Here is a 27,384-nt window from a genome sequence, read left to right on the forward strand (position 1 = left end):
TCTGCAGGGCTGAAAGGCAATTTGCCATCGAAAGCTGCATCTATGAGGCGTTCAATCTGCAGCTCACATCGTTTTGCACACTCAAGAGTACAAACTATAAGCAGCGTGCAGACGCTGGCACTCCCCATCCTTACAACAAGACATCGATAACACAGAAGAAATGAGCGCTCTCGTCTCGGATGTGCATCTACACAAATAACCCAATGAAAGCCTCCATGGACGCCGCACTGTCCTCTAACGTACCAGCAGCTCTACCGCAGTGTGCTAGAGGAAGCTGTGGGGGTTGTGGACGCTCCTTCATTTGTGGACATGGCTTTAAACAAACACATTGTTTCAGCCAACGCCTTCATCAAGGAGTGTGCAGACTTTAAGAATCTGGTCAAAAATGAAATACTGTGTTCACCTGCTGAGGTCAACACCGGAAGAAATAACTGCAGTGACAATATCTGGCCACTGGTGGCACTGTTGCCTGTGAATGCATGCAGTCTCTCACAGCCCCTTTGATGGGACTCAACTACAGTGCCCAGAGCCCATCGCTGGGCAGCCACAAGTCTTTAGACTTCACTGTGTAATTAAGATTTGCTTCCAAATGGAAAGCACTGTCTAAACTTATACATGCACATGAATATGCACTTCCATTAATAAACACACAGTCAAACACACAGCTTTTTATTCACATTTCTTTAAAATAGTTACTCATATTCCACAAATGTATGTACAATTTTATTTACATGAAAGTGGGCCCATTGTTCACCGATGCATTACTTAGAGTAGCAATAGGGATTTGCAATATATAAAACACACTGAGAGCCCAATATCAATACAGATGAGCAATGCTGATCCCATATATATATATATATATATATATATATATAACTCTTGTCAAAAGTATGCAAGACAGATGTAAGTGTTTGCATAGCAGTAAGTGTACATTGTATGCCAGTTATTTCACATTCAAGCTCTCCGAATCCATTTCCATATACAAGTAACTGCTGTACACATACAGTCTGTGCACAAACACATGCTGCAGTCCTTTATAAAGTGACGGAGGTCTTGTTAGGACGGCTTTTCTGATTGGTTACAGAGTTTCCCAATAGATTAAAGTTGAAATGTGTTTCTAGTATACCATGGTAAAAATCACAACACCGTGCGGTTAAGCACAGTACAACAAGCACAGCCAAACCCCTGTAAACAATGAGAAATGCACAGCGCAAGCACAGCCAAACCCCTGGAAACAATGAGAAATGCACAGCGCAAGCACAGCCAAACCCCTGGAAACAATGAGAAATGCACAGCGCAAGCACAGCCAAACCCCTGGAAACAATGAGAAATGCACAGCGCAAGCACAGCCAAACCCCTGGAAACAATGAGAAATGCACAGCGCAAGCACAGCCAAACCCCTGGAAACAATGAGAAATGCACAGAGCAAGCACAGCCAAACCCCTGGAAACAATGAGAAATGCACAGCGCAAGCACAGCCAAACCCCTGGAAACAATGAGAAATGCACAGCGCAAGCACAGCCAAACCCCTGGAAACAATGAGAAATGCACAGCGCAAGCACAGCCAAACCCCTGGAAACAATGAGAAATGCACAGCGCAAGCACAGCCAAACCCCTGGAAACAATGAGAAATGCACAGAGCAAGCACAGCCAAACCCCTGTAAACAATGAGAAATGCACAGCGCAAGCACAGCCAAACCCCTGTAAACAATGAGAAATGCACAGCGCAAGCACAGCCAAACCCCTGGAAACAATGAGAAATGCACAGAGCAAGCACAGCCAAACCCCTGGAAACAATGAGAAATGCACAGCGCAAGCACAGCCAAACCCCTGTAAACAATGAGAAATGCACAGCGCAAGCACAGCCAAACCCCTGGAAACAATGAGAAATGCACAGAGCAAGCACAGCCAAACCCCTGTAAACAATGAGAAATGCACAGCGCAAGCACAGCCAAACCCCTGTAAACAATGAGAAATGCACAGAGCAAGCACAGCCAAACCCCTGGAAACAATGAGAAATGCACAGAGCAAGCACAGGCAGACCCCTGTAAACAATGAGAAATGCACAGAGCAAGCACAGCCAAACCCCTGGAAACAATGAGAAATGCACAGAGCAAGCACAGCCAAACCCCTGGAAACAATGAGAAATGCACAGAGCAAGCACAGCCAAACTCCTGTAAACAATGAGAAATGCACAGCGCAAGCACAGCCAAACCCCTGGAAACAATGAGAAATGCACAGAGCAAGCACAGCCAAACCCCTGGAAACAATGAGAAATGCACAGCGCAAGCACAGCCAGACCCCTGGAAACAATGAGAAATGCACAGAGCAAGCACGGTTGACTGCAAAATAACTGGTAAACATCACCCTGTTGTCGAATAGTGCTGCAAGTTTGCATTCGTTCATGTCTGTAAAAATGACTGGATCAGAAAAATATCATGCAAAAGGAAACCAATGCAGAATTACTCACACATTCTAGTGTACAGAAGAGTGTCTGTCTCCGTCCTGTAATAGTTAACTTGATGGTATCCCAGGGAGACCATTTACTGTAATATGGGTTAAATAACCCTTTTGTTTTCCAGCTGATTCACAACTGAAAGAATATTCAAACCCAGCACTTCATTATATTGATTGACCTGAGCTGTGTTTTCTGTCTGTCTAGTTATTATTTACAACGATAAATTACCACTACAAAATCCACCACTGCACAGCTAAAGGTAGCTAACTTTAACAAAAACAAATGCTGCTTAATATGAACCTTGCATAATGTAGAAGTCTTTTCATTTCATTTGATTTGCTACCCTGTTTAGTTTTAAGACAGCACTGAGATCCCAGCATATCCCAGACCTCTTAATGTGGTTCCTTTCAGTTCGTTCAGGATTCCCTCATCTTCGTTCTTGATTAAGTGAAAGCCCTCCTCGGACTATCTGGGAAGCAAAGGGCAGCCCCTCATTGGCTCGGCCACTTTTCATATCTCCTACTGATTGGTCCGGCAGTGGACCAGGCTTTTCTCATTGGCTCAGAACCTTGACTTTCCGACTGAAGTGCAGTGAATAGGAGACACGCCACAGAGCTGAATCTTTGGAAACTTTTTTCGATTTATTTATTTATTTATTTATTTATTTATTTTTTAAACCGTAATTTAAAAAAAAAAAAGTTTTGCTTTCTATTTTCTAAGCAGCGTTACATATTTTTTTTTTTTGTATTTAGTTGAGGACTTATTACCCACATGTTCAGTTTGACTGAACTCGGAATATAAATCCAGCATTGAGGCTTGTTCTGCAGCTCTTTCTAAGCAATTTCAAAAACACCACACCTTCGCATTACAAGGGGATCGCTAGTAGAACACTACATACAAAATGAATTGGCAAAACAGGTGCACAGCGACCTGGAACATGGCCACAGCACAAAGACTGCCTACGATTATACTTCATTGCATTTGATCGCACAGGTAAGCTTCGTGCAATCGATTTGAGAAAAGCCGTGACATTTATAGAAGATTTAGATTTGAGAAATGTGTAAGAAAAGAAAATGTATCGCAATTCTCCACCCTGAGATATCATGTCATATACCAGCCAACATGTCCACGCTGATGCTAGGACTCCGATTGGAGAGTACTCAGGTTTTGTATCGTATGCACGCCATACCATGTCACAACATAGAACACAATGGACCTGGGTTTAAAAGCTGGGTAACTTTTACATGGAGCATCTAATTTAGAAGTGAGGACAGGGAGACATCTGGAGCTGGGTATGTACCCTAAAGAAACACAGCCAGGTCACTTCAAAGTCATTACAGTACCTGCATGCTATAGACCTGTTTAAAGTGTTCTCGCTTCCATACCCTCCTCACTCAGCGCTACTGAAAGACTCATTTTAACAAGCGCTGCAAATTCTGACAAGAGTTGAAAATTCATAAGATGACTGCGTGAGGATTTTTGCGCGAATTTGAAGTGTAAAAATGTTAGCCCATTTTGATTAATTCAAATCAAGTTGGAAGAACCAACTATAATTAGAAAGGCTTTAGCGGTTTATTTCCTTTTCCCAAATTACCGTTTAACCGAAGAACATGTTTATAAACCCTCTTAAAAAAAGGGTTTATAAACAGGGGATCTTAACTTACACCAGCTTTGGAAAACCAGGCCCAAGGTGTAAAACAATGAAGGTACAAACAGCGTCGGTGCACTCAGAACTCTCTGCAGAAAACAGGAACGACAAAAACTAAACGGATTCTGAAGTGAATGAAGGGTGAGTATCTAGTGATGTGTACAACGGGAACACATTGAGTTTAGCATGAACTGATGCGTACAAACAGTGATAAATACATCTAGAGAGTATAGAGCACACCCTGATACTGATGCGACACATACCGCCATCTGACATTTCTCTGTGCCAGATGGAAACGATGTTAGTTACACGGTTATATATTATGAAGGAGAGCGTAGGAGACGCTGCGCAGCATGGAGCTGAGCTTCAGCCACTCGAGATCACTCAGCGATGGAGTGGATCTCAGCTCTATCAGACAGCACCCGATGCGATATTCTATACATCGTTCACGAAGCACCCTCACAACAGCACACCCTCTTTCTACAGAGAATGCTAGCAGGGAAATAAGCACTAGATTTCATATCTGACAGTTCCAGGTTCTGTCACAGTTCTGACAGTTCCATATTCCAGGGTGGTAAAGCAAAGCGAAATGACCACGCGGTTCTTATAAATAATAATAATAATAATACAATTTATAATAATAATAATAATAATAATAATAATAATAATAATAATAATAATATTATTGTGTGCTTTGTCAGTACAGGAAGTCCCATTTAATAATGAATTTCACGCTTTATAAAGCATATACATCAAAGTAATGTACACGTCCCTGTATATCCACCACCAGGTCGCTTCCACTTCAGCGAGATTACATTTTCAACGATCCTCACTTCAAGTCCTTGTTATTATTATTTTTTTTTAGTTTTGTGCTTTGTGATGCCGAGTCTGGGGTGCAGAGATTACGGAGCCGCTCAGGGAAGAAGATGGGGTAAACACTGCGTTTGCCGAGAGCCCCTGTGATTGGAGGACACTCCTGACCTGCGGAGAAGCATTAATTCACAGGCTGTGATTGGAGGACACTCCTGACCTGCGGAGAAGCGTTAATTCACAGGCTGTGATTTGCTGGAGTATTAATGATCACGTTTCACATGTGTTTTTGCAGCCGGATGAAGCACTTTGTTTCCTGCAGAACGCTGGTAAGAATGCCTTCACGTGCTGCAGGTGTCACCTGAGCTGACTGACAACCCATTAAATACCCAGGCTGTGATGTGCAAGTCCATCGCGATAGACGTGCGTCACTGCAGACAGTGCTGCGCTGCGCTGCGTGAGGCCCCTGGGATTCTGTCAGCGATCACGCTCTCGTGTCAGGGAGAGTTGCATGCCTGGAGCGGCTCCGTTCCTCCAGCCCCTCAGTTGGTGTACTGCTGGTAGAAGGCGAGTTTGACCCTCTCGATGTGGTGGCACAGCTTGATGGCGGGGCCCAGCTTCAGGTCCATGCACTCCTGGACAGTGGGCAGGGTGAGCAGCAGCAGAGCCTGCCCGTCGATTTCCTGAACAAACCAAACAACCAAATTAAAACCGTTTACAGCAAAAGCCTCTAGCATCCGAACTACCTGGATGAGCCGTAACAATCACAATTCAATGCAAAAAAACAACTGCAAGAAACTCGGTCAAGTAAACACACATTTCAGCTTAATTAGGTACCGTAGCGACTTGGATGGCAGACAAGCCCTTTATAATGCTGCAGCCCTAGTTAAGAGACAGTGCTATAAAGTGCTAGCATTGCATTGTGGTGTGCCGTGACCACTGCAGCTCCTAGCGGAGGGGCTCTGTGTGTAGAGCTGCACTCCCGTTGTGTTTTGGCAGCAGTGCAGGAGCGCGGTGGTACCTGATCCAGGAAAATCCGTGCCAGAGGGGCGCAGTCCGTGGTCTTGATGAACCGGACCACGTCGGCCACGCTCCAGTCCAGGGGGCTGCTCTCCAGCTGCAGCCTGTCCTCCACCTCGGACCTCAGCTCCTGACAGCACACACATTAACACACGTCAGCCACAGGACCAGAGAGCAACTCACACACATTAACACACGCCAGCCACAGGACCAGAGAGCAACTCACACACATTAACACACGCCAGCCACAGGACCACAGAGCAACTCACACACCTTAACACACGTCAGAAACACATCACAGAGCAACTCACAAGACACACATGTGCACTGCACAGGTTTAGTCAGGGATGGAAATAGAGCTTTACTAGAAGCTTGATTAGCCACAGTGTGTGCAGGTAACAAGCTCAGGTGTGTCTTAAACTCCTGTAAAACCAGGAATGGTCAAACTGCTATGCAATGGAAGCCTTGTTTCCATCCCTGTACTGCACAGGTTTCCAGCTCATGTTGACTGCACACGTCTGAAAGATCAAGTGTCACACAAACGAGAAACAGTGTTTGGGTTTGAAAGGGAACTTGAATTATATTAATCAGCTGCTTGGTTCTAGTTCTGTAAAAATAACCACACATCAGGTGGTGTTCTCATCTCTAAGTTAAACACACAGTATGTTCTGGAACAAGCCCCTGTGTGCGTTACCTTGGGGGAGGGGGGCTTGTTCTCATCGTCGGAGAAGGAGAACGTGCGGCTCTTCCTCTTCCTCTTGTCTCCCTGCGAGGGGGAGGACGGCTGGGATTTCTTCTCGGACACCTCCGAGTCCTCCATGAGCTCATCCTGCTGCTCCGAACCCGAGTCCTCGCTGCCAGACTCCTCCTCGTCCAGATCCTCCTCCTCTCCGCTCCCCTGCCACAGGAAACAAGCGCAGGCTGCTTATTACAAGAGCAGCAAACTGCACTGCTGCCAGCAAACCCTCTGCTTCTACTGCAATCACCGAAATACTGGGGCACAGAGGAAAGGGGATGCACATGATGCACTGTCATTAATAAGCATGCTTTACTGCCTTCCTGTGTCCTGTCTTCTGATCGCCGGGGTGAAGGCGTTTGAACTCGTGAGTGTGTTTGTTATGATAAGCGCTGTGTAAATCAGTGTAGATGCGCCTCGTCAGTGAGGCTCCCTGGAGAAGGTTGAAGGCGGTACCTGCGGGGATCCTGCGGGCGTGTTGTCCAGCGAGGCCGGGGACCGTTTCTTCTTGTGCACAAAGAAGTGCTTGCGTCGTTTCCGCCTCTTGCTGGGCTTCTTGACCCCCCCCTCCAGGTTGGTGTGCCCCCCCGGGGGGCGGCCGATGCGCTTGCTCCTCTTCTTCCCGTAATAGTGAGCTGCGGGGGCAGGGAGGGGTGCGTTAGAGGAGAGCAAGACAAGCACAGCTCCTTTTGGCCTGCTGTTATATATATATATATATATTTTTTTTTTGATAATTCACTGATGGTGAAAATAGAATGTCTTTAAAAGGTGGACATTAAATGCCTCTTCAGGTCAGTATTGAAATATTTAGGAACATGTGTTGTATAATAACTCTACAGAGGAAAACAATACATTTTGAACGTGACAACACTATGTTTTTCTGTTTAATGAAATATTATTAATATCTATCTTTAGATGACTCTGAAGTGCTGTGACATAAGCCATTGCTTTACGTGTGATGATGCATACTGTGACATGCAGGTCGCGATACGACACGCATCACAATCCCAGTTTGATCCAGACAATCGAATCATCAGTTTCTGCAGCTCTAATATTATTATTATTATTATTATTATTATTATTATTATTATTATTATTATTATTATTATTAATAATAATAATAATAGTGTGCATTCATTAAAATCGGGCCCTCCGCTCTCGTGCAGTGCGTGTGCTATGGGCCCTGTGCGTACAGCCCGCTCTCGTGCGGCGTGTGACAGCCCGCTCTCTGAGGACTCACTGTACTTGGTCTTGGTCAGCCCCGAGCAGTTCTCTGAGCAGCGCTCCAGCGCCATCCTCGGTCCGAACAGGTTGGGGCAGCACTCCAGCTTGATGCAGGTCTTCCTGCAGAAATCAGGCACCTGGTCGGCCGTCCTGACGATCTCCACCGTGGCGCGGTAACTCTTCCCTTTGTACCTGCAGCAGGGACGACAATGCACGCGAGGCACGGGGGCTTCTCAGAGGTTTGTACAGTAATTCTGCAGCTCTATCCCATGCTTTATCAGACAACGCATTCACCACAGATCATCATTATGCTTTACCACTAATTTCTGGGCTGTACAATGCTTTCCTAGGCTTCACAGTGTGTTCACTGTCCTATATTACCCTTGAGTGTGTTCAGTTCTGTTATACATGTGCTATCCATTTCCTCTGCTTTACTACACGTGTGTGCGTTCACTATGGGAGGCTCTCTGCACTACTGCAGCGTACACACAACAGGGTTGAAAGAGGTCTGACCGCAGCTCTGTAAAGAAATCCCAAAGTAAGACCCCCTGTCTTACTTGGCCTTGAGGGTCTCTCCGTACCCCTGCCAGCGAGCCTCTTCATCCAGCTGCAGCTCCCTGAGGACCCGACTCGGCTTGTAGGCAGCGTTGATCAGCAAGGTGAGGACCTGCAATTCAGAACGGAACAATAGCGTGAGGGCAGGCTAGTGGAAACAGACCAAATCCAGGCTGACTCGTGCAGAGGGCTGTGCGGTTCATCAAGAGGGCTCTAGCTTCCAATGTGCTGGAAATAGAGGGTGCTGGAGGGGGGGCGCAGCACAGTCAAAGTGCCCACGAGGTCTGAGCACCGCGCCCGATGGGAATGTGCCTGCAGCAAGCACTGCAGTGTGACCCCCGGACTGCGTGGGACTCGGGTACAGCCTGCCAACCTGAAAACACACATCAAAATGACCAAGTGAAGCACTCCCCGAAACCCTTCATAAAATAAACACGCAATCCGCTTCATTTCAGCACTCTGGTGCTCCCTCAGAAAAGATTCAATAGTAAAAGTGTAATAAAGCATATTAAATGCATGGTAAAGCATGGGTAAGCATTGTAAAAGACCAGTGAGGTACGGTAAAACATATCAATAAACATGGCAAACCACTGGAAACCATTGTAAAGGCAAAGTACAACCACGGCAAATGCATGGGAAAAAACTGCAGAAATGCCATGGGAAGCTTCTGTAAGGACGAGCATGCGTTCTCCTCCTGCAGTGCAGTGATACCGAGGTACGGTGCAGAGCAGCCTCACCTCTTTGAGCACCAGCGCACAGCTGCCAGGCCCCACGCACTGAGGCAGCTCCGCAATCCTGCCCTTGTTGAGGTACGGACCCGAGAAGCACCGGTGATTGAAGTAGATTTTCGGACAGCAGTATTTCCCGTTTCCGAGCCCTGGGATGCAAAACACAAACATAAAAGACGATTCAAAGACAGCCCATAGTTAAATACCCGCGCAGTGCAGACAACACTAAATGAACATTATGAGCACAGCTCGTGGGCTGTATAATAAATCATTTCAATCCAGACTGCACAAAGCCTTCCTGTACTTGGTAAATGTGTGCAGGTCGGCTGGCTGTGTTGACCGTGCAAGTGAAGGGATTGGGCGCATTCACCTGACTCGCTGGAGTTGTAGTCCTGGCTCCTCAAGCCGTCATGCGCGGTGTTTCTGGGTGCCACTCTGCAGGGCAGGGAGACATAGACAGCATCGTGATCACACAGGAGATCTTCAAACAGAAGGATTGGGGCTCTGTGTTTGAGAAATCATTTGGCAGCACTTACTGTTTTTCCGGCTGCACCACAGCGACCTTCCTTTGCTTCTTGACTGCAAAGCAAGTTTAAAAGGGGTTTATTAAGACGTAACCAACGTAGAAAAGTTAAGAAACACTGCATAGAAATATCTAAAGGGAGGCTGGCATCACAGTACAGCAGAACAGCAAGCTGCTGGGTAGTTACTATCTCTGCTTCCACAGGGAGCTGCAATGTAATTCAGCAGTGAGGAATAACCAGACTGCAACATCCACACCTGCTGTAGATGTACACAACTACTGTGCTGCCAAGGGGGCAGGATAATGGTGCCAGTGTGTTTTGACGAGCTCTACAGGGTTAGCGTTAGGGGTTAGAGGTTAGGGTTAATGGTGCCAGTGTGTTTTGACGAGCTGTACAGGGTTAGTGTTAGGGGTTAGGGTTAGGGTTTGTGTTAGTGTTAGGGGTTAGGGTTAATGGAGTGTTTTGACGAGCTGTACATGGTTAGTGTTAGGGGTTAGATGTTAGGGTTAATGGTGCCAGTGTGTTTTGATTAGCTGTACAGGGTTAGTGTTAGGGGTTAGGGTTAGGGTTTGTGTTAGTGTTAGTGTTAGGGGTTAGGGTTAATGGAGTGTGTTGACGAGCTGTACAGGGTTAGTGTTAGGGGTTAGGGTTAGTGTTAGGGGTTAGGGTTAGTGTTAGTGTTAGTGTTAGGGGTTAGGGTTAATGGAGTGTGTTGACGAGCTGTACAGGGTTAATGTTAGGGGTTAGGGTTAGTGTTAGTGTTAGTGTTAGGGGTTAGGGTTAATGGAGTGTGTTGACGAGCTGTACAGGGTTAGTGTTAGGGGTTAGGGTTAGGGTTTGTGTTAGTGTTAGGGGTTAGGGGTAGGGTTTGTGTTAGTGTTAGGGGTTAGGGTTAATGGAGTGTGTTGACGAGCTGTACAGGGCTGTCAGGACTGGAAAGTTACCTTTGGGTTTTCGGGGATGGCTCAGTGGGTATCCATTGGTTTCACACCAGCTCACTGGGAAGATGTCCATGGATTCCACATGCACAATGCACTCTGGGACTGGCTTCTTCGAACCTGAGTCAGACACAGCCCGAGATGAAGAAGTACCTTCCAGTGTCAGGCCAATTGCTTGCTTTATATAACCCTTTACTATTCAATATTCACCGCATGGTGTTTGCAGCCTGGGTTCTTGGGTTCTCTTGCAGCACCCCCATGCTTTTTCCATGGTTATGCTCTGCATTCAGCACAGATTACCAGGGTTTGTCCTGCTTATTAATAGAACCTTTCCACCGGGCTGAAGAGGGTGCCCGAGTGGCAGGAGGTCTTGCAGGAGACAGAGGCGTCTGCTTCCACTATGCTAGGTTACACTTCGCTTACACCTGCACACTGGAGACCGCTTACCTTCCAGATGCAGCCAGATGTGCTGACCTTTCACCTTGGTAACCGTGGCAGCGTGAATCTCTTCCGGGCTGAGGGGGTTCACTGCCTCCAGTTTCATGTTCTCTGTGTATCCGAAATCAGGCAGGTCCTGAACGAGAGCGCAAATGTCACAGCTCCATTCTTCACAGCGTTGCAATGCTTTTATTTACTTTAAGACCAGAGTTAATGTCATTTCACTTAACGTACAGAGTTCACAAGCATCTGTTCAAATCATACAGCCGGGACTGAAACTCAGAGAGAGAAAGCCAGCGATGGCCCTGCCTCGCTCTCACTCACCGTTGAAAAGCAGTGTTGTGGCGCTGCCTCTGAGCTGCACTGTTTCAGGTAGTCAGCCCAGTCAAAGTCTTGTCCTGGGTAACCTAGACCAGCAAACAAGAGTCCATCAATCACAAACCTCAGCCGCGTCGCTCCTTGTGGGTATACCTCACACAGTTAACTATAGTGCAGGGCAAGCCCCTTCACGGGTCATATACTGGTGTTTATTAAAACACATTCGAAAATCGATGTGGTGGGGATGGGTGCAGACCTTTGGGAGGGGTGAGGTGAACCCCGTTCTTCAGGCACCACTGCACAGGAAAGATCCCCCCGCTGGTCACATGACACACGAACGCACTGGCCCCCGCCTGCTCCGAGCGAAGGTCATCGATCTGAACCAGGAAATACTTCTCACTGAAAACCTGGCAACAACAAACAAACAAAAGACAGAAAGAAATACAATCTGATTTAAATAGAACATAAAGCTAAACTGCTTCACTTGACGGGAGCCCTGCATCACAAAAAGAGAAATTCTACACGGCAGACTGTATGCAATTGTGCTGCTCCCACAGCTGTATAGAGCTGCCTGGATCACATGACAGGAGCGGCAGCACTACCTCTCTCTAGATATATAGACAGATGTATCATTTGAAATCAGGTAAGCCTACCTTGGTCACAGTCGCTGGGCTGATAGTGAAAGGTGCTGCTGGGTCCACAGCCTCTAACTTCATCCCAGCTGAGAATGAATGAGTGCCGATCACAGGCTTGTCCTGATGAAACACCAACAGCAAGACAGAGACACAGATCACTTCATTACATTCAAAACCTCCTCGCTGAATACAGCCTAAACCTGTCGGCTCGGGATATTCCCAGCACGTGTCACCAGCTATGGACTGTAAATACTGAACTGTGCATTACACATTACACCGCAGAACATGAACACTCAGCCACAAACATCAGAGTTAAACTTTGAAATACAATCAAGGAGTCTGATTTCAGCCCAGTGCAATCTGAAACATCTTAGGGGGCTAGGCGTGTCGGAGACCAGTTTGGTGAAGAAGATTGGTGCCCAAAAACAGCCGTCTTCTTCAATCTAACTTAAATATCTTACTAATAATAATAATAATAATAATAATAATAATAATAATAATAATAATAATGAACCTATTTTATAAAACGTGAACATGCATTTAAAGCAAATGCAAACCCGTTTCACTGAAAGTCTGGACTGCCTGCGCGCTCGTAGGAAGAGTGTTCCCGGGTGAGAGGCGTTACCTTGAAGAACTGCTCAGGCACCGCGGACTCCACTGTCTCCCCAAGAACGCCCTGCAGGACCTCCTGCCAGTCAAGATCGCTCTTCAGCCCCTTCACAGCTGCAATGAAATTCAAACAGCGCGGCGAGGTCAGAGCCTTTCGTATTGCAGGGTCCTTCCCCAAAGTTTACCAAGGCAAACCTGCAGCCTCTTTCACCTCGCTTGCAGCACGATTCACTACGGCTTTACGTACCTGTTCTAAGATCTCACTCTGCAGCACTTTACTATGTTTTTACCAGGATTTCTACTTCACTGATTCTGCACGATTCCTGAACTTTACCAAGATTTCAGGACGCTTTCACTTTGCTCGACTACACCATGCTTTTACCACGGTACACCACAGTCTACACTTATAGAAGAGGTGTTTAAAAGCCCCACTGGTCTCCTTTAAAACCAAGGTACAAACTACAAGAAACTAAGAAAGCTGGAGCCTTCATCAGTACAGTGAAGCTGTCTGCTTGTCTTAGTTTCTTGTCTTAGTTTCTTATAGTTTTTAGCTTGGTTTTAAAGGAGACCGGTGGAACTTTGAAACACCTTTTTATATAGGTTATACAGGTAAATTAGTTTCTTCTGCTTTCACTTTGAGATTGTGACGAGTGTTTGGAGGCTGTGGGTGCTTCTCACCTGCGGGTGGTGTGAGAGAGAGGCCCTGCTGCCTGGCCCAGCCGACGGGATGAAGGAAGGGGTCCAGGTAGAAGAGCCAGCGCCGGTGCTCGGCACGCTTCTCAGCCCCGGCGTAGCGGAACCGCAGCCGGCCACCCGTGTTCTCCTCCACCACCACGAGCCAGGCCTGCAGGGGCCACTCCCGGTCCTGCAGCTCCAGCAGGGACCCGGGAGCCAGGAGGTCCAGGGGGTTCCTGCCCCGGTGAGGCTGCCACACAAACAGGACACGAGGAGGAGGAGGAGGAGGAGGAGGAGGTGAGCAGAATTCACATTCTTATATTAAAGATTTAAAACAGACTGAAATAATGATTTACTTTAAAAAAAATAAAAAGATAAATCAGTGTATTATTTTATATAGAGAATATAGAATAAACAGATATTCAAATAGATAGATAGATACAGATTAAGATAGATACAGACAGATAGACAGATATGACTTAGATAGATACAGATTAATGGATAGACAGATAGATTGATAGATATACAGCTAGATAAATAGATATAGATACAGATTAAGATGGATACAGATAGATAAATAGATAGATACAGATTAAGACAGACAGACAGACAGATAGATAGACAGATACACAGACAGATAGATAGACAGATAGAGATTTGATTGACCCTGAACAGGCTCACTGACATGTAACCCTGCTGTATCAGTGTGATGCTCTGCTGTTGATGAGATGGCATTAAAAGCTCTATAACCACACAAGCAGCAAGCCTGGCTCTTTTGCATTGCGGCTGGGTGGTCTCCAGTTAGTGTTTAGTTCCACGGGGGCAGAATGAGGTTGCAGGTCTTTGCAGTGCAGCCCCTGACTGCATTGAGGAGCCCCCCCGAGATACCCCTGGATCAGTGCACAGTGCAGAGCTGTGGTCAGCGTGCTGGCTAGCGCTGTGCTGTACCTACCCCCTCCAGCAGGGCTGCAGGAGCACTGCTCGCCCCAGACAGCGTCTGCACCAGAAAGGCACCCCAGTCCGAATACTTGTCCCGGATACCTGAGAAAGAGAATCCATTATTACAGACGTGCAGTCCGATCCTGCAAGGTAAAACCTTCAATGAAACAAAATTATAATAATCGTGAAAGACAAATCTGCTTTTAATGGAGGAAGGCACTACCGTCCTACAGGGAGTCAATCTGAACATCCTACACGCCGGTATAACCTACATGACCTGTCTATTAGAGAGAGTATTAGGACATGGAAATGAGATATGGTAGGCTGTTTGCAATAGTGCAGCAGGGTTCACATTTCATGTTCTGCGGTTTGATGCAACACAGCGTGATTCACCAGCGCAGTTAAATGCTTTCATAAAAAGCAGCTGAGGCTTATCCAGCCCGGCAGAGTACAGGACGATCGAATCACCCCGAGAGGCTCAAACAGAAGGGAAGCCACAGGTGAAATGAATCTACAGTAGGATAGCAGACCAAGTCTGCCACTCTGCACCGCCTCGAGTGCATGAAGCACACTGTATGCAGGTGCAACGTGAAGAGCAGGGGTCTCGTGCGCATGAAGCACACTGTATGCAGGTGCAACGTGAAGAGCAGGGGTCTCGTGTGCATGAAGCACACTGTATGCAGGTGCAACGTGAAGAGCAGGGGTCTCGTGTGCATGAAGCACACTGTATGCAGGTGCAACGTGAAGAGCAGGGGTCTCGTGCGCACGAAGCACACTGTATGCAGGTGCAACGTGAAGAGCAGGGGTCTTGTAAATACTGTGAAACAGAATAATATCCAGAGAGCTACAGACAGAAAAATACATCAAACTGCAAGACTTGGCTGCATGTCAAAACGAGCTCCGCTTCCATTTTTTAATTATTATTTTTTTTACAGCATTTCTATTTGGTAGCAGATGTTCGGGACAGTTGCCATGCAGAGGGAATCGCGATGCAGGGGTAGAGGACCCAAACACAATCTGCTCATGCAGAAAAAAAATCAGAATAACTCACTCATACAAAACAGCAAAAAGCAAGTCATTTTGTAATTATTTAAACCTTTTTTTGTACATCCAACTTTACATTTTTTTCATTTTTGTAAACTGCAGTTATACCTCCTTTGAAACACACATTATATATAAAAATATATACACACCCTGTATATTTGAAATACATCTTTCCATATGGGTGACGGTTTATTGTCTACAGTGTCGTGTTGAGTAACCTCACCCTCACCCTCACCCTCACCCCACCTACCCTCTGGGGGTCTGAGCACTTTGTTGTTCTGTCCGCACCAGCCGATGGGGTGCAGGTCAGCAGTCATGATGTCACACCAGAAGTCTGCGCGGCGGTCTTCCCCGTAGCCGTCGTAGCGCAGGAGGAGCAGCTGCCCGCACGTCATGATGATGGACGCCACCCAGTACGTCTCGGGGTCGCTCTTGTTCGCCACCTCCAGCTTCATCCCGGAGCTGAACCCGTTCTGCAGGCTGAGATCCACCTGGGGGCGCCGGCGAGACACGACAGAGACACGTCAGTGCTATAGACATACACGCCCCCTCTCGCCACGGCTGGGAACGCCAAATCAAATCGCTGTGTGGGAATAGAAAAAGGGGACCTGCGACACTTGAGAAGAAAGGAACATTTCCGAGAGAGAGAGAGAGAGAGAGAGAGCGAGAGAGAGAGAGAGAGAGAGCAAGAGAGAGAGAGGAGACAATCTGACCAATCGATGCTCGTCTGGTTCTGAGCAGCTGGATCACCGATTAAATTAATTTGTAGGTCTCAACGTATCCCTGAGAGGAGAGCAGTCACAGTGTACCACCAAAACCAGCCCAGTCTGTCCAGTGTACCACCCAAAACCAGCCCAGTCCGTCCAGTGTACCACCCAAAACCAGCCCAGTCCGTCCAGTGTACCACCCAAAACCAGCCCAGTCCGTCCAGTGTACCACCCCAAAACCAGCCCAGCCCATCCAGTCTCCGTCCAGTCTACCAGCAAAAACCAGCCCAGCCCGTCCAGTGTACCACCCAAAACCAGCCCAGTCCGTCCAGTGTACCACCCCAAAACCAGCCCAGCCCATCCAGTCTCTGTCCAGTCTACCACCAAAAACCAGCCCAGCCCGTCCAGTGTACCACCCAAAACCAGCCCAGTCTGTCCAGTGTACCACCCAAAACCAGCCCAGTCCGTCCAGTGTACCACCCAAAACCAGCCCAGTCCGTCCAGTGTACCACCCAAAACCATCCCAGCCCGTCCAGTGTACCACCCAAAACCATCCCAGCCCGTCCAGTGTACCACCCAAAACCAGCCCAGCCCGTCCAGTGTACCACCCAAAACCAGCCCAGCCCGTCCAGTGTACCACCCAAAACCAGCCCAGTCTGTCCAGTGTACCACCCAAAACCAGCCCAGCCCGTCCAGTGTACCACCCAAAACCAGCCCAGTCCATCCAATGTACCACACAAAACCAGCCCAGCCCGTCCAGTGTACCACCCCAAAACCAGCCCAGCCCATCCAGTCTCCGTCCAGTCTACCACCAAAAACCAGCCCAGCCCGTCCAGTGTACCACCCAAAACCAGCCCAGTCTGTCCAGTGTACCACCCAAAACCAGCCCAGCCCCTCCAGTGTACCACCCAAAACCAGCCCAGCCCGTCCAGTGTACCACCCAAAACCAGCCCAGCCCGTCCAGTGTACCACCCAAAACCAGCCCAGTCCGTCCAAGCAGACCCTGATAGTGATGTGATGCAACAGCATCTGGAATTTCTTTGCAGCAGATAGTTGGTGGCAGATGGAAATTCTTATTTAATAGCATATATATATATATATATATATATATTTTTTTTTTTAAACAAACACTTTCCCTTGACATGTTAAACATACCAAAATGTCAAAATAGGATGCAAGAGACAAGCTGATTTTCAATTTTCACCCACTCAAGGTCAGAGAGGCCAATAGACCCAGACCTCGTGCAGTACTTCCATTACTTTCTTGAAAAGCAGAGAGGAGCCACAGGCAGCAGGAGCAGCATGCGCATGGACAGAGCCTCTTTCCAGTGTGAGCGCGGTCCCATCCTTCACCTCTCCCTGTGATACCAGGGGCAGCGCACCCAGTTCTTATTGAGGACGTAATGAAACGGCATAAAGCAGCGCATGATTTCACGCTGTTCCTTCGAGTCAGGATGAGAGATGCGTTTACAGCGGAGCAGGGTGGAATAGATCCTGGACAGGCGATACATTTCATTTTCATGCAGCTCGTTCTGTCAGCCAGCTATTCATTGTTACAACACCCAAATTATTTTTCACAAATCCATTGCGATGCCGTTCACCGCACCGGATTAAATGCAAACAGCATGTTCTCCTCAAGCCAGCGTTTGTTCTGTTAGGAACACGAGCGCAGTTATCACAGGCAGCACGGGTCACGGCATTTACTTTCTAAATCAACAATTTACACGGTTTGTTTCCCAGAATTGCTCAAATTGCCTTATGAGGTGTAAGAGCAATTCAAAACGATGTAAAACAAGAAGCTGCTCAGGCTTGATCAGTTCATTCAGAGCAGACTGAGCAGGGCTGACTGTGCAAACTCCTGGCACCTGTTCATTTCAATACTACACCTGAACATGAGGAGTTCTGAACCTCAGGACTGGGTGCAGCAGGACTCGTGGAAGTTTCTAAGCCTGCAGACAGACACACAGTATGAAACACAGAACTCACATGCTTGAAAGAGCTGTGGGGGGCGGCAGTGGTTCCAGTCTCCTCCAGATACTCATCCCAGTTAAACTCCGAGTCCTCCAGGCCTGACACAGCATCTGCAACCAATTTCAAAATCCCAGCTGTCAGCACACAGCTCCGAGACACGGGCACACAGAGAACAATGCTACGAAGTGCAGCATCCTGAACAGCACCTTACACAACACGATTAAACACAGGGAATGCATAGCTTAAACACGGCCCAATCACATCAAACTGCAGGACTGAGTAAGCGCAGTGAAATGTATTACTGAATGAATGAATGAATTCATTACATAAAAACTAGTTACTATGCCATCATAAACTAACACATGCACAGTTTGTTTTCAAACACACTTCCTATATCTATATCTGTATCTATAGACACACACACATGCTTATAAAGAGCCATGGGATTTATTGGAGAGTGTCTGGAAGCCTGAACTGTATCCTTTGAAGACTCCTGATCTTTGTAGTTACGGGGCAGGGAACAGCTGCTAGCTTTGGGGTGGAGCTCATCGGTGCGAATTCCAGGGAAGAGGAGTTTTCAGGAACGCTTCACATGTTCCCAGCAGCCCTCTGATGTAGAACTGCAGTGAACCCACCCCCAAAACTGCAGGCAGACATTAAAAGAGTCCCATTGCATAGGAATGAAACCGTATGATATAAAGGGTCCCCTGAAATTAGCAGGCAGGGAGGCCGGGGTTAATAAAGACCTTTCGGGACGTGCAGACAGGTTCAGAACTAAAACAACACAGGTCTTCCAGCTCAACACACAATGACCTTATAGCTTTGCCAATATAGCTACACCGTCACCCAGATGAAAAACACTTACAGCCTGTAGTGGTTTCTATTTCCAGTTTTCCAATACTGACAATGCATTTCATTACCCTTGGATATAAAAAAAAACATCCACAACAGCAGCAGGGGAATACTTTGCACTTGTTTTGAAATAACCATCTCAACACCTTTACAGAAGTTGACCAGGCTTGTCCCATGCTTAATATTTCTGTCTCAATGCATTGTCCACGCGCTCCCCACGGTGTCTCCTCTTTACCTGTGTCCTGGGGCTCTCTGCTGCTCATGTCCAGGCGGCTCTGACTCATTCCCCTGGGTGTGAGGTTGTCTGCGCCGGATCTCTCCTCCCTCCCTGGCTCTCACAGCTGTGTTCTCATCGGCAGACTCTCTCTCTCTTTGCACTGCCAGAGTGTTTCAGAACATCCACACCAACTCCTGGAGTCAGGAAGGGAGAGGAGAGGAGAGGAGAGGAGAGGAGAGGAGAGGGAGTCACTCGCAAGGTGCCGTCCAATCAGGAGGCCCGAGCACCTGAAAAACTAAAAGCATCCAATCATCATCCCTCAGTGTGAGTGTGAGGAGGCTGTGTGGTCCAGTGGTTAAAGAAAATGACTTGTAACCAGAAGGTCCCCGGTTCAAATCCCACCTTAGCCACTGACTCATTGTGTGACCCTGAGCAAGTCACTTAACCTCCTTGTGCTCCGTCTTTCGGGTGAGACGTAATTGTAAGTGACTCTGCAGCTGAAGCATAGTTCACACACCCGAGTCTCTGTAAGTCACCTTGGATAAAGGCATCTGCTAAATAAACAAATAATAATAATAGTGTTAACCTGCGTTCAGAAACAGCCCTGGGGAAAGCCCAGGGTTTAAGAGGGGAGCAGCACAAGAAATTCTGAAACTTCAGAGGCGCTAAAATTTGGAGACTAAAAATCTGAAACATGATAAAAGCACACTGCTCATAACGTTTCATATACAGAAACGAAAGTAAACCCGATTTATCCTGCTCTAGTAAACCCGATTTATCCTGCTCTAGCCTGCCACTCCTGAAAGTATGATAAAAGCACACTCCTCATAACGTTTCATATACAGCAGAATAGTTCAATAGCAAAAGCAAAACTACATAGATTTTCTTTTGGTTTAAGATAGTTTCCGCGCAACGCAGAAGGTTCCCTCATTGAAAGCATGAAATAAACCAATGCAAGGCTGCTCTCTGATTCCACGCAAGTGAAAAGTGCGCTCAGGCATGCCATGTTAACTGGGGTATTCTCGAACATTGCTTTTTTAAATAAATAAATTGCAGGCGTTGTCCTGAATGTCTAAGAAGCTAAACAAGGACCAAAAGAGGGGGGATTAACTCTCCACCACTCCCCTCTGAACCCCCCCAACAATCACTGAGCTCCCAGCCTCTCCTCCCTCACCCCGACTCACACCAGAAGAATGCCACCCCCACACCCCTCATTGTACAGCCCTGAAAGGGAGGTGAGGGGTGCACTGAGCCCCCTGTCCCGTGTGAAAGAGCCCCCCCCCCCCCCCCAGAGACCCCACTGTGGGATGTTTCATTAAAAAGGGAAGCGGGGCGGGACACTGGCTGTCAAACCCCACCGTGAAAACTAGCAGGCAAATCCGGGAGTGTTCTGTTCATGCAGAGGCGCCGAGGCCCTTCCAGTAATCCTGTGGGTCAGCATCGCGGTCACACTACACAAACACAAACAGCTCTCCCCTCTATTCACACAACCACAGCCACTGTCAGTACTGATGACTTGATTCACATTCAAATGAACTTACTCAAAGAAATTCAGAGACACTGTCAGACAAACAGGACCTTATTTTCAAAGCCTTTCCTCCAGTTTTTTTTTTTAATAAACCCTGTTAACGTTACAAAGTGAGACACAGAGCACACTGAGAGCGCTGAAGAGGGCTCCGAATGTGTTATTTCGTTGCTTGGTTCTCATTTTGTAAAATGAACAGGTGTTTTATTAATAGGAGTAGATTAAGGATGGAGTAAACACTTTGAAAATATCGCCCGTTGTCTTTTACAATTTTCTTAAACAAGAACCCCCTCCTCTTTAGTATGGTGCTGTTTATCTTTGTGCATTTCCAGCAGCTAATAGAGAAGATTTCACTCCACCATATAAAACCAAGGAGTCAACATGACTGCATTACACTGCATCACTCGGAGTTTACTGTTTGATAACTCCTTCGGTTGGGGCTCTTCATGTCTTCAACCCTCTCTGGCCAATTCATCATAATGTTATGGTCCTTAACTTTATTATCAGTAGTAGTAGTAGTATCATCATTAGCATTATTACCACATTATTATTTTCTTCATCACAAATACAACTGAAATAAAATGACTTCTTTCTAGACGCTGACAATGAGCAGATGCCAGCATCTTCTTTTCCTAACTCAGGCACGTGTTTTTTTTTCTCTGCTTGCGTCCCAGTCTGTGATTGTTGGAAACATTTTAAACAGACAACACCCCCTGCTTCTGTTTCCCTAGCCTGTTGTGACCATGATTCTGAAAGCAAACACAGAGTGAGGCGGGTCACAGCTGAGCCGACGCTAGCTCCAGAATGAGGGGAGGAGCACCGCACCGCACCTCCAGTATCATCATCATCATCATCATCATCATCATCATCATCATTATTATTATTATTATTAGTTCATTCAGCAGATGCCTTTATCCAAGGTGACTTGCAGAGACTAAGGTGTGTGAACTATGCATCAGCTGCAGAGTCACTTACAGCACTGTCTCACCTGAAAGACGGAGCACAAGGAGGTTAAGTGACTTGCTCAGGGTCACACCGGGAGTACATGAAACCCTTAAACCCAGCAGTATTTCAGAGGGCTCTGTCAAAGCCAGTAATATAAAACCAGTACCTCATCAAATGACAGCACATATTGAAGGTAGATGCCCAGTCTTATGAGCCAGATCTTCACAAATGATACACTGTCTTGTGTAAACCAATACAAACATGGTCAATTCTGCATGCGTTTAAAGCAGCGTTTGTTTGAATGTTCAAAATATTATTGCCAGCACTAAACAACATCCCACTGCAGTTCCGAGATGTCAGATCCCTTTTCATGCGTTCCAAGCGTTACTGTGACTGGCAGGCAGCGTCTCCTTACAGGAATGCTTTCAAATTCCCAAATGAATAGACCAAAAAAAACATCCAATTCATGTGATTGACTTCTCCACTGAATGGAATGGGTTTACGGAAGCCTGAAGCTTCTAGACATGCGAGGAAAAAAGAAAGCCGAGCGCAAAGCTGCCTTTTCATTGTTTGCATCAGATATTAGAGACTAAAAACACACAATATTATCTTTACAGAATGCCTAAACAGAGTAAACGAAGGCACAGGGCCTCAGTGAGACAGGGTTTCTGATCGCTGCAATGCAAACCAGAAACACCTGTTTCTACAGAGCTGCTGTGAGTCTGCAGAGCATCAGCACCACTACAACGTAACAGCACTCTCTCCTCAAAAAAGAATCTTTAACTATATTCTTATGATAACTTAGTCTCACTTTGCTAACCGCAAAAGTTGAGTCCAAATGCAATGCATGAAATTACTTAAATACAGCTTGATTTTTTCAAAGAGAAATGTATTTGTTAGGTAGGGTTAATGGACACACCAAAGACAAAATAATGACTCTGTGATCTGATCTGATATTATCATCATCATCATCATCATGTGTACAGCAGTACAGTGTTTTAATACATTAGGAATAATAAACTACTATAGCGAGAAGCCAATTTGAATAAAGCAATGCTAAAGCAATGCAATCATTATTATTATTGCATTATATTTTAGATAACGGCTGTTAATGCCTTTTTAATTTATTTGTTATCTCCATGAAAACGTCCTACATTAGTCAAAGGGGTATGCTCTCTGTGCCTGTGATTTTGATTCTTATGCAAAGAGACGGCGATTAAAGGACTAGTTTATAACAGCTGCAATCTGCACTCAAACAGGGGTACTGAAATAACTGCTATACCGCTCCAATTTCACATGGCACGCTAGCGATCGGAAATTACTGGCTGGGATGACAAGTATAGTGAGGCGTACATTTTCAAGTTCTTAACACGAAAATGCAATTCGCAGGATTTCTTTTGGTGAAAGGTAAACTAAACGTATTAAAAAGTGTAACAAACACTCCCTTGGGTGTGTAATTGAAGCTCGTGTGAGTCTCGGTCACTTGTTACTCGGGTTTAGGATTACCTGTTCGGTTTTTTATTTATTTTCCACCAGTGCACAGCGTGATGTTTTCTCGGGATGCATTCCCATCACAACTCGGAACACAGACCCGACACGGATTCGCCAGCTATTATTTTAGGTTTCATTTTTAAAAAATGTACTTTTTTTATTTCAAATAAAAAGATTAGGATTTTGAAGAATTCAGATAGTTTTGCAAAATGTTACATACCGGTATTTATACTTTCCTGAAGAAAGAGAAAAGCGTATTTTTATTGGAGCTGTGTTTAAAATAAGAGAAAGGGGAGACAGGCTAGTTTTTTGGGGGGGTTCAATGTTCGGTTTGTGGTCAGGGGTAATAATCGCGTGTCAGTATCCGGTCGCGGTTCGTGTTTCATACAGTACCGACCCGAGCCCGTTAGCAAATATTACAGCGCAACAACGTCACCGGAGAAAACACCAGTAACCAAAACAAACAAGGATGAGCTGCAGGGTATTTTGGGTGAAACACCTTTGAAATGAACTGGATTCTCTTTGTACAGCCTGCAGCGTAACACAGACACGGGGAGCGAAACAATAAGGTACGAGATGCGAGACAAGGTCATATTCAACATTAAAAACATATTTAAAACATCACAAACATGACACCTAACCCGGTGTTTCGACACGCCGCTACGTATGTTACAAAAGCAAGGAACAAGACCCGTGCTATGTATCAGCAGTAACAGCAGAAATGTGACTAGACTTATAGCACACGGACCACGGCATGCACAGAGGCTATAATTATAATTATATATATATATATATATATATATATATATATATATATATATATATATATATATATATATAATCACGCACAGTTCGCCTCCTCTTTAAAAAATATGCAAGGGATTTTAATAAGCAATCGCAGTTCAGTGGCAGGCTACCCTAAGATGATACATTTACTAACAATGCTTTTTTGTCCCGTGTAGAACAGCCACTTAAATAAAAGTCCCAAATATTGCGACTCATTGACTGTTCTTTTTTTTTCTTTGGCCGGTTTCTCGTTACACAGACTAGCTGAGCGGTTTTAAATACGCAATATTAAACACACAGCAGCTCCGGGTCCCTCCAGTAAGCAGACTGAACCAACCAACTTGGTGGACTTCAATCAAGACATATAGATTACAATGCAACATGTACCCCGCCGCTTTGTGCTGGTATTTTAAATTATACCGCTACACTGACCCGGGTATCCTCTGGACTCACGTTGTCTCGAAGCGGCTCCTAATCCCCAGTAAAACCACCAATCCCCACACTAACACTGTATATTCTTAACGAGACTGCTGAGGCTGCTATTTAACCCTTTAAGCTGCACAAGGAACTGAGCGGCTGTTCAAACAGTTTCTTCTTAAAATACATTTGAGTGACATCACGTGGAAACGGACCATTCGGGTGACCAGATCTAACCTGTCAGTTCCTTTTTGCCCCTCGTTGCATAAACAGCACGGTTCGAATCACGTGTTATTTGTGGGGCATCGTGTCCCTCGTAGGGCTACCTTGACAGTGCCTGTCGTTACAGATTTGTGAAGACGCTGTCGCGCTGTGAACTTTAGCTGGTGACCGCAGAGTGTATTAATACCAGCATGGTCTGACTGCACAGTACGCTATTACTCAACCACCGCACCACACACAGCTAACAAAAACAACTACATACAAAACCCTTTAACAATGCGTCATGATTTTAAACCAAATTAAAACATGAACCATTCTCAAATAATACCTTATGCCGCCATTTTACAAAATAAAAATATAAATAGTAGGCCTACTATATAGTGTGAAGTTATGTAATTATATATATATATATATATATATATATATATATATATATATATATATAAACATAAAAAATATGATTGTTGAGAATGAAATAAAACACGTGTCCGTTAAACATAATATCACGTTTATTGTTTAGGAGTGCTTACAAAACAACAACCAATTATAAATAAACACATACATAAATAAACAGGGTCTGCTTCCTCATCGTCATCACAGGCAATGCAACCCCACGCTCAAGGCACAATATTAGCCTATAATAGCATTACTTTTTGGCGCTATAGATCAACGTAGAAATAACTGCCGACCGCCCAACTTTCACTCTACATGTACCAGACACCGACAGGGGTTGAATGGTGAAAAGAAAAAACGAGGTGTCTGTCGTTTTTGAACCCTTGTTTTTCAATACCGTACAGCATATACTGAAGCAAGCGCTTATTTCTACAGAGCTGAGCTCGCATCTCACAGCAGCAGTACTGCTCCAAGTTAGAAACGTCAGGCTGACTGCTGCATATCCAGCCCAGTGTTATGCACACACTTACTCACTGAGGCTGAAAAGACATGGGCTTTTAGCAACGGGAAAAAAGCCGAGCGGGACTCCAAAAAACACGAAAACGTCTTTAAACGCGAGATGGGTTTGTTGTCTGTTGAAATGATTTGTGCCCGAGTGTTGTACTCACCTGTTCCGAGTTTTTCCAGGTCGATTTTAAAAGCCGTCTCTCCGAGCTCTGCTCTCAGTGTCCGCTGCCTCATTCCAATATGGCACAGCCTGCCTCTGCGCATGCTCCAACCTGGAAACGCATACTCGCACACCCGACAATACTGCTCTGTTTGGAGGAACACACTATTTATTTATTAAAAATAATAATAATAATAATTGCGTTCAATATTTTTACCGCCCGCTCTAGAAAATTAAATGTTCTTTTTTTTGTTTATAAATAAAAATATATAAATCTAAATAAATCGTCCCGGAATGTTCCCAGTGTTGTTTTCAGTTGTTGTTCTGTAGCCGACGCGCACAGAAAGTCCACTGACCTTAAAAACAAGGAAGGCGCATTCTCACAGATGAAACTGTACTGCGAGCGGCAGCTATAGACTGCATTCTGTATTCTACAAAAAAAAAGCGAATATTCATTTTAATAAAGGCAGCTCTAGAGCTTTGTCAGAGTTTGTTACATTGCAGACCGTGTATGACGTTTCATTTTCAAACAGCGTGTGTGTGTGTGTGTCTTATTAAACATAACACATCGTGTCCAATCTACCCTACTGATACACGGTCTTCTATATACAGCACATGAAAACCTACCTAATTGTCAGTTTCGTAATTGTTAAATATACGAGTAAACGCTCTTAATTTCCAGTGAGCAAATTGGGATAATATTTTATCATCCTCTTTTGGTCTCGCTGGTATCAGCCAAGCGTCTCTTCAAAACTACAAATTACTATGAAGTCAACGATTACATCGATGTATCCAGTTTATTATTATTATTATTATTATTATTATTATTATTATTATTATTATTATTATTATTATAACAAATGCAGTGGGAATTAAGGCGGATATCCGTGTACAGCACCGGTGGTTTACTGAAGCAGGCGTGAAGTCTTGTAAATATTAAAATAAATGCGGTATATTCCATACAGAAAAAAAAGGTTTAAAATATTAATAAATCAATTTTTAAAAAATGTCAGTGTGCTAAAATGACTTCAGTGCTGTAGCCTGTAAGTAAAGCTCTGTCTGTACGGGCACAGTTCTTCAGGGATTCCACGGACTATACAGATCTACTGAGTTCTATCAAATGTGCTCAATGTGATACCAAAAAAAAATCAAATAAAGGTTATAGATTTTTGGGACCACGGGGATCCATAATTCCACACGTCATGTTTAGAACTGCCAGAGGTTCTGTTGTTGGATAACACGGGTATGTATCCGGAACGCATTAAATGGAACCCCCAACGCTTTATGGCATGTAGTATATAAGAATGTTTACAGTATATAATATATAAGAATGTTTACAGTAAATAATATATAAGAATGTTTACAGTAAATAATATATAAGAATGTTTACAGTAAATAATATGTAAGAATGTTTACAGTAAATCATATATAAGAATGTTTACAGTAAATCATATATAAGAATGTTTACAGTAAATCATATATAAGAATGTTTACAGTAAATCATATATAAGAATGTTTACAGTATATCGCAGGTCCGATCAAGATCAAGAACACACGAGGACCCATTTTTATGTTAAAAATATGTTATCATAATGTAATCACAATGATAAAAATAAAGAAAAAACAAATAGATTCAATCTCATGAAGCCTGAAGGGTTCAATAGAAAGGAAGGGTAGATCGGTTCATCATTTCTGTAGTACATGACATCACAGTAACAGTAACAGAGTTCAATAGAAAAAACTGAGTGTTCGTTTCAAACACGCGTTCCCTTATATATATATATATATATATATATATATATATATATATATATATATATATATATATATATATATATATAGGCCTGTGGGGGGAGGTGTACTGTTTGGGTGTGTGATTGTTACACAGTAACT

The 27,384-nt window shown here is 45.1% G+C and overlaps 1 protein-coding gene across 2 annotated transcripts; it reads right to left on the bottom strand.

Annotated features, from left to right (window-relative positions):
- Positions 1 to 653: 653 nt before the first annotated feature.
- Positions 654 to 25,933, bottom strand: LOC117412099 (scm-like with four MBT domains protein 1). 2 transcript variants are annotated; one of them, XR_009308854.1, is made up of 22 exons: positions 25,493 to 25,933; positions 19,064 to 19,239; positions 17,992 to 18,086; positions 15,550 to 15,790; positions 14,269 to 14,357; positions 13,320 to 13,566; positions 12,658 to 12,755; positions 12,051 to 12,152; positions 11,654 to 11,804; positions 11,404 to 11,486; positions 11,089 to 11,215; positions 10,648 to 10,761; positions 9,716 to 9,758; positions 9,550 to 9,614; positions 9,189 to 9,328; positions 8,454 to 8,563; positions 7,913 to 8,088; positions 7,129 to 7,307; positions 6,631 to 6,834; positions 5,938 to 6,066; positions 5,137 to 5,599; positions 654 to 5,087 (listed from the first exon to the last, which is right to left on the bottom strand). XR_009308854.1 is itself a non-coding variant. In XM_059000024.1 (21 exons), exons 2-21 carry the CDS (start codon positions 19,110 to 19,112, stop codon positions 5,459 to 5,461), a joined length of 2,583 nt encoding a protein of 860 aa, XP_058856007.1. In that variant the 5' UTR covers positions 19,113 to 19,239; positions 25,493 to 25,933; the 3' UTR covers positions 654 to 5,458. The 2 variants fall into 2 exon arrangements, 1 of the variants encoding a protein (XP_058856007.1); XM_059000024.1 differs by having other exon boundaries at positions 654 to 5,599.
- Positions 25,934 to 27,384: the final 1,451 nt, after the last annotated feature.

This window comes from Acipenser ruthenus, chromosome 25 (assembly GCF_902713425.1).
Source record: "Acipenser ruthenus chromosome 25, fAciRut3.2 maternal haplotype, whole genome shotgun sequence".
NCBI lineage: Eukaryota > Metazoa > Chordata > Actinopteri > Acipenseriformes > Acipenseridae > Acipenser > Acipenser ruthenus.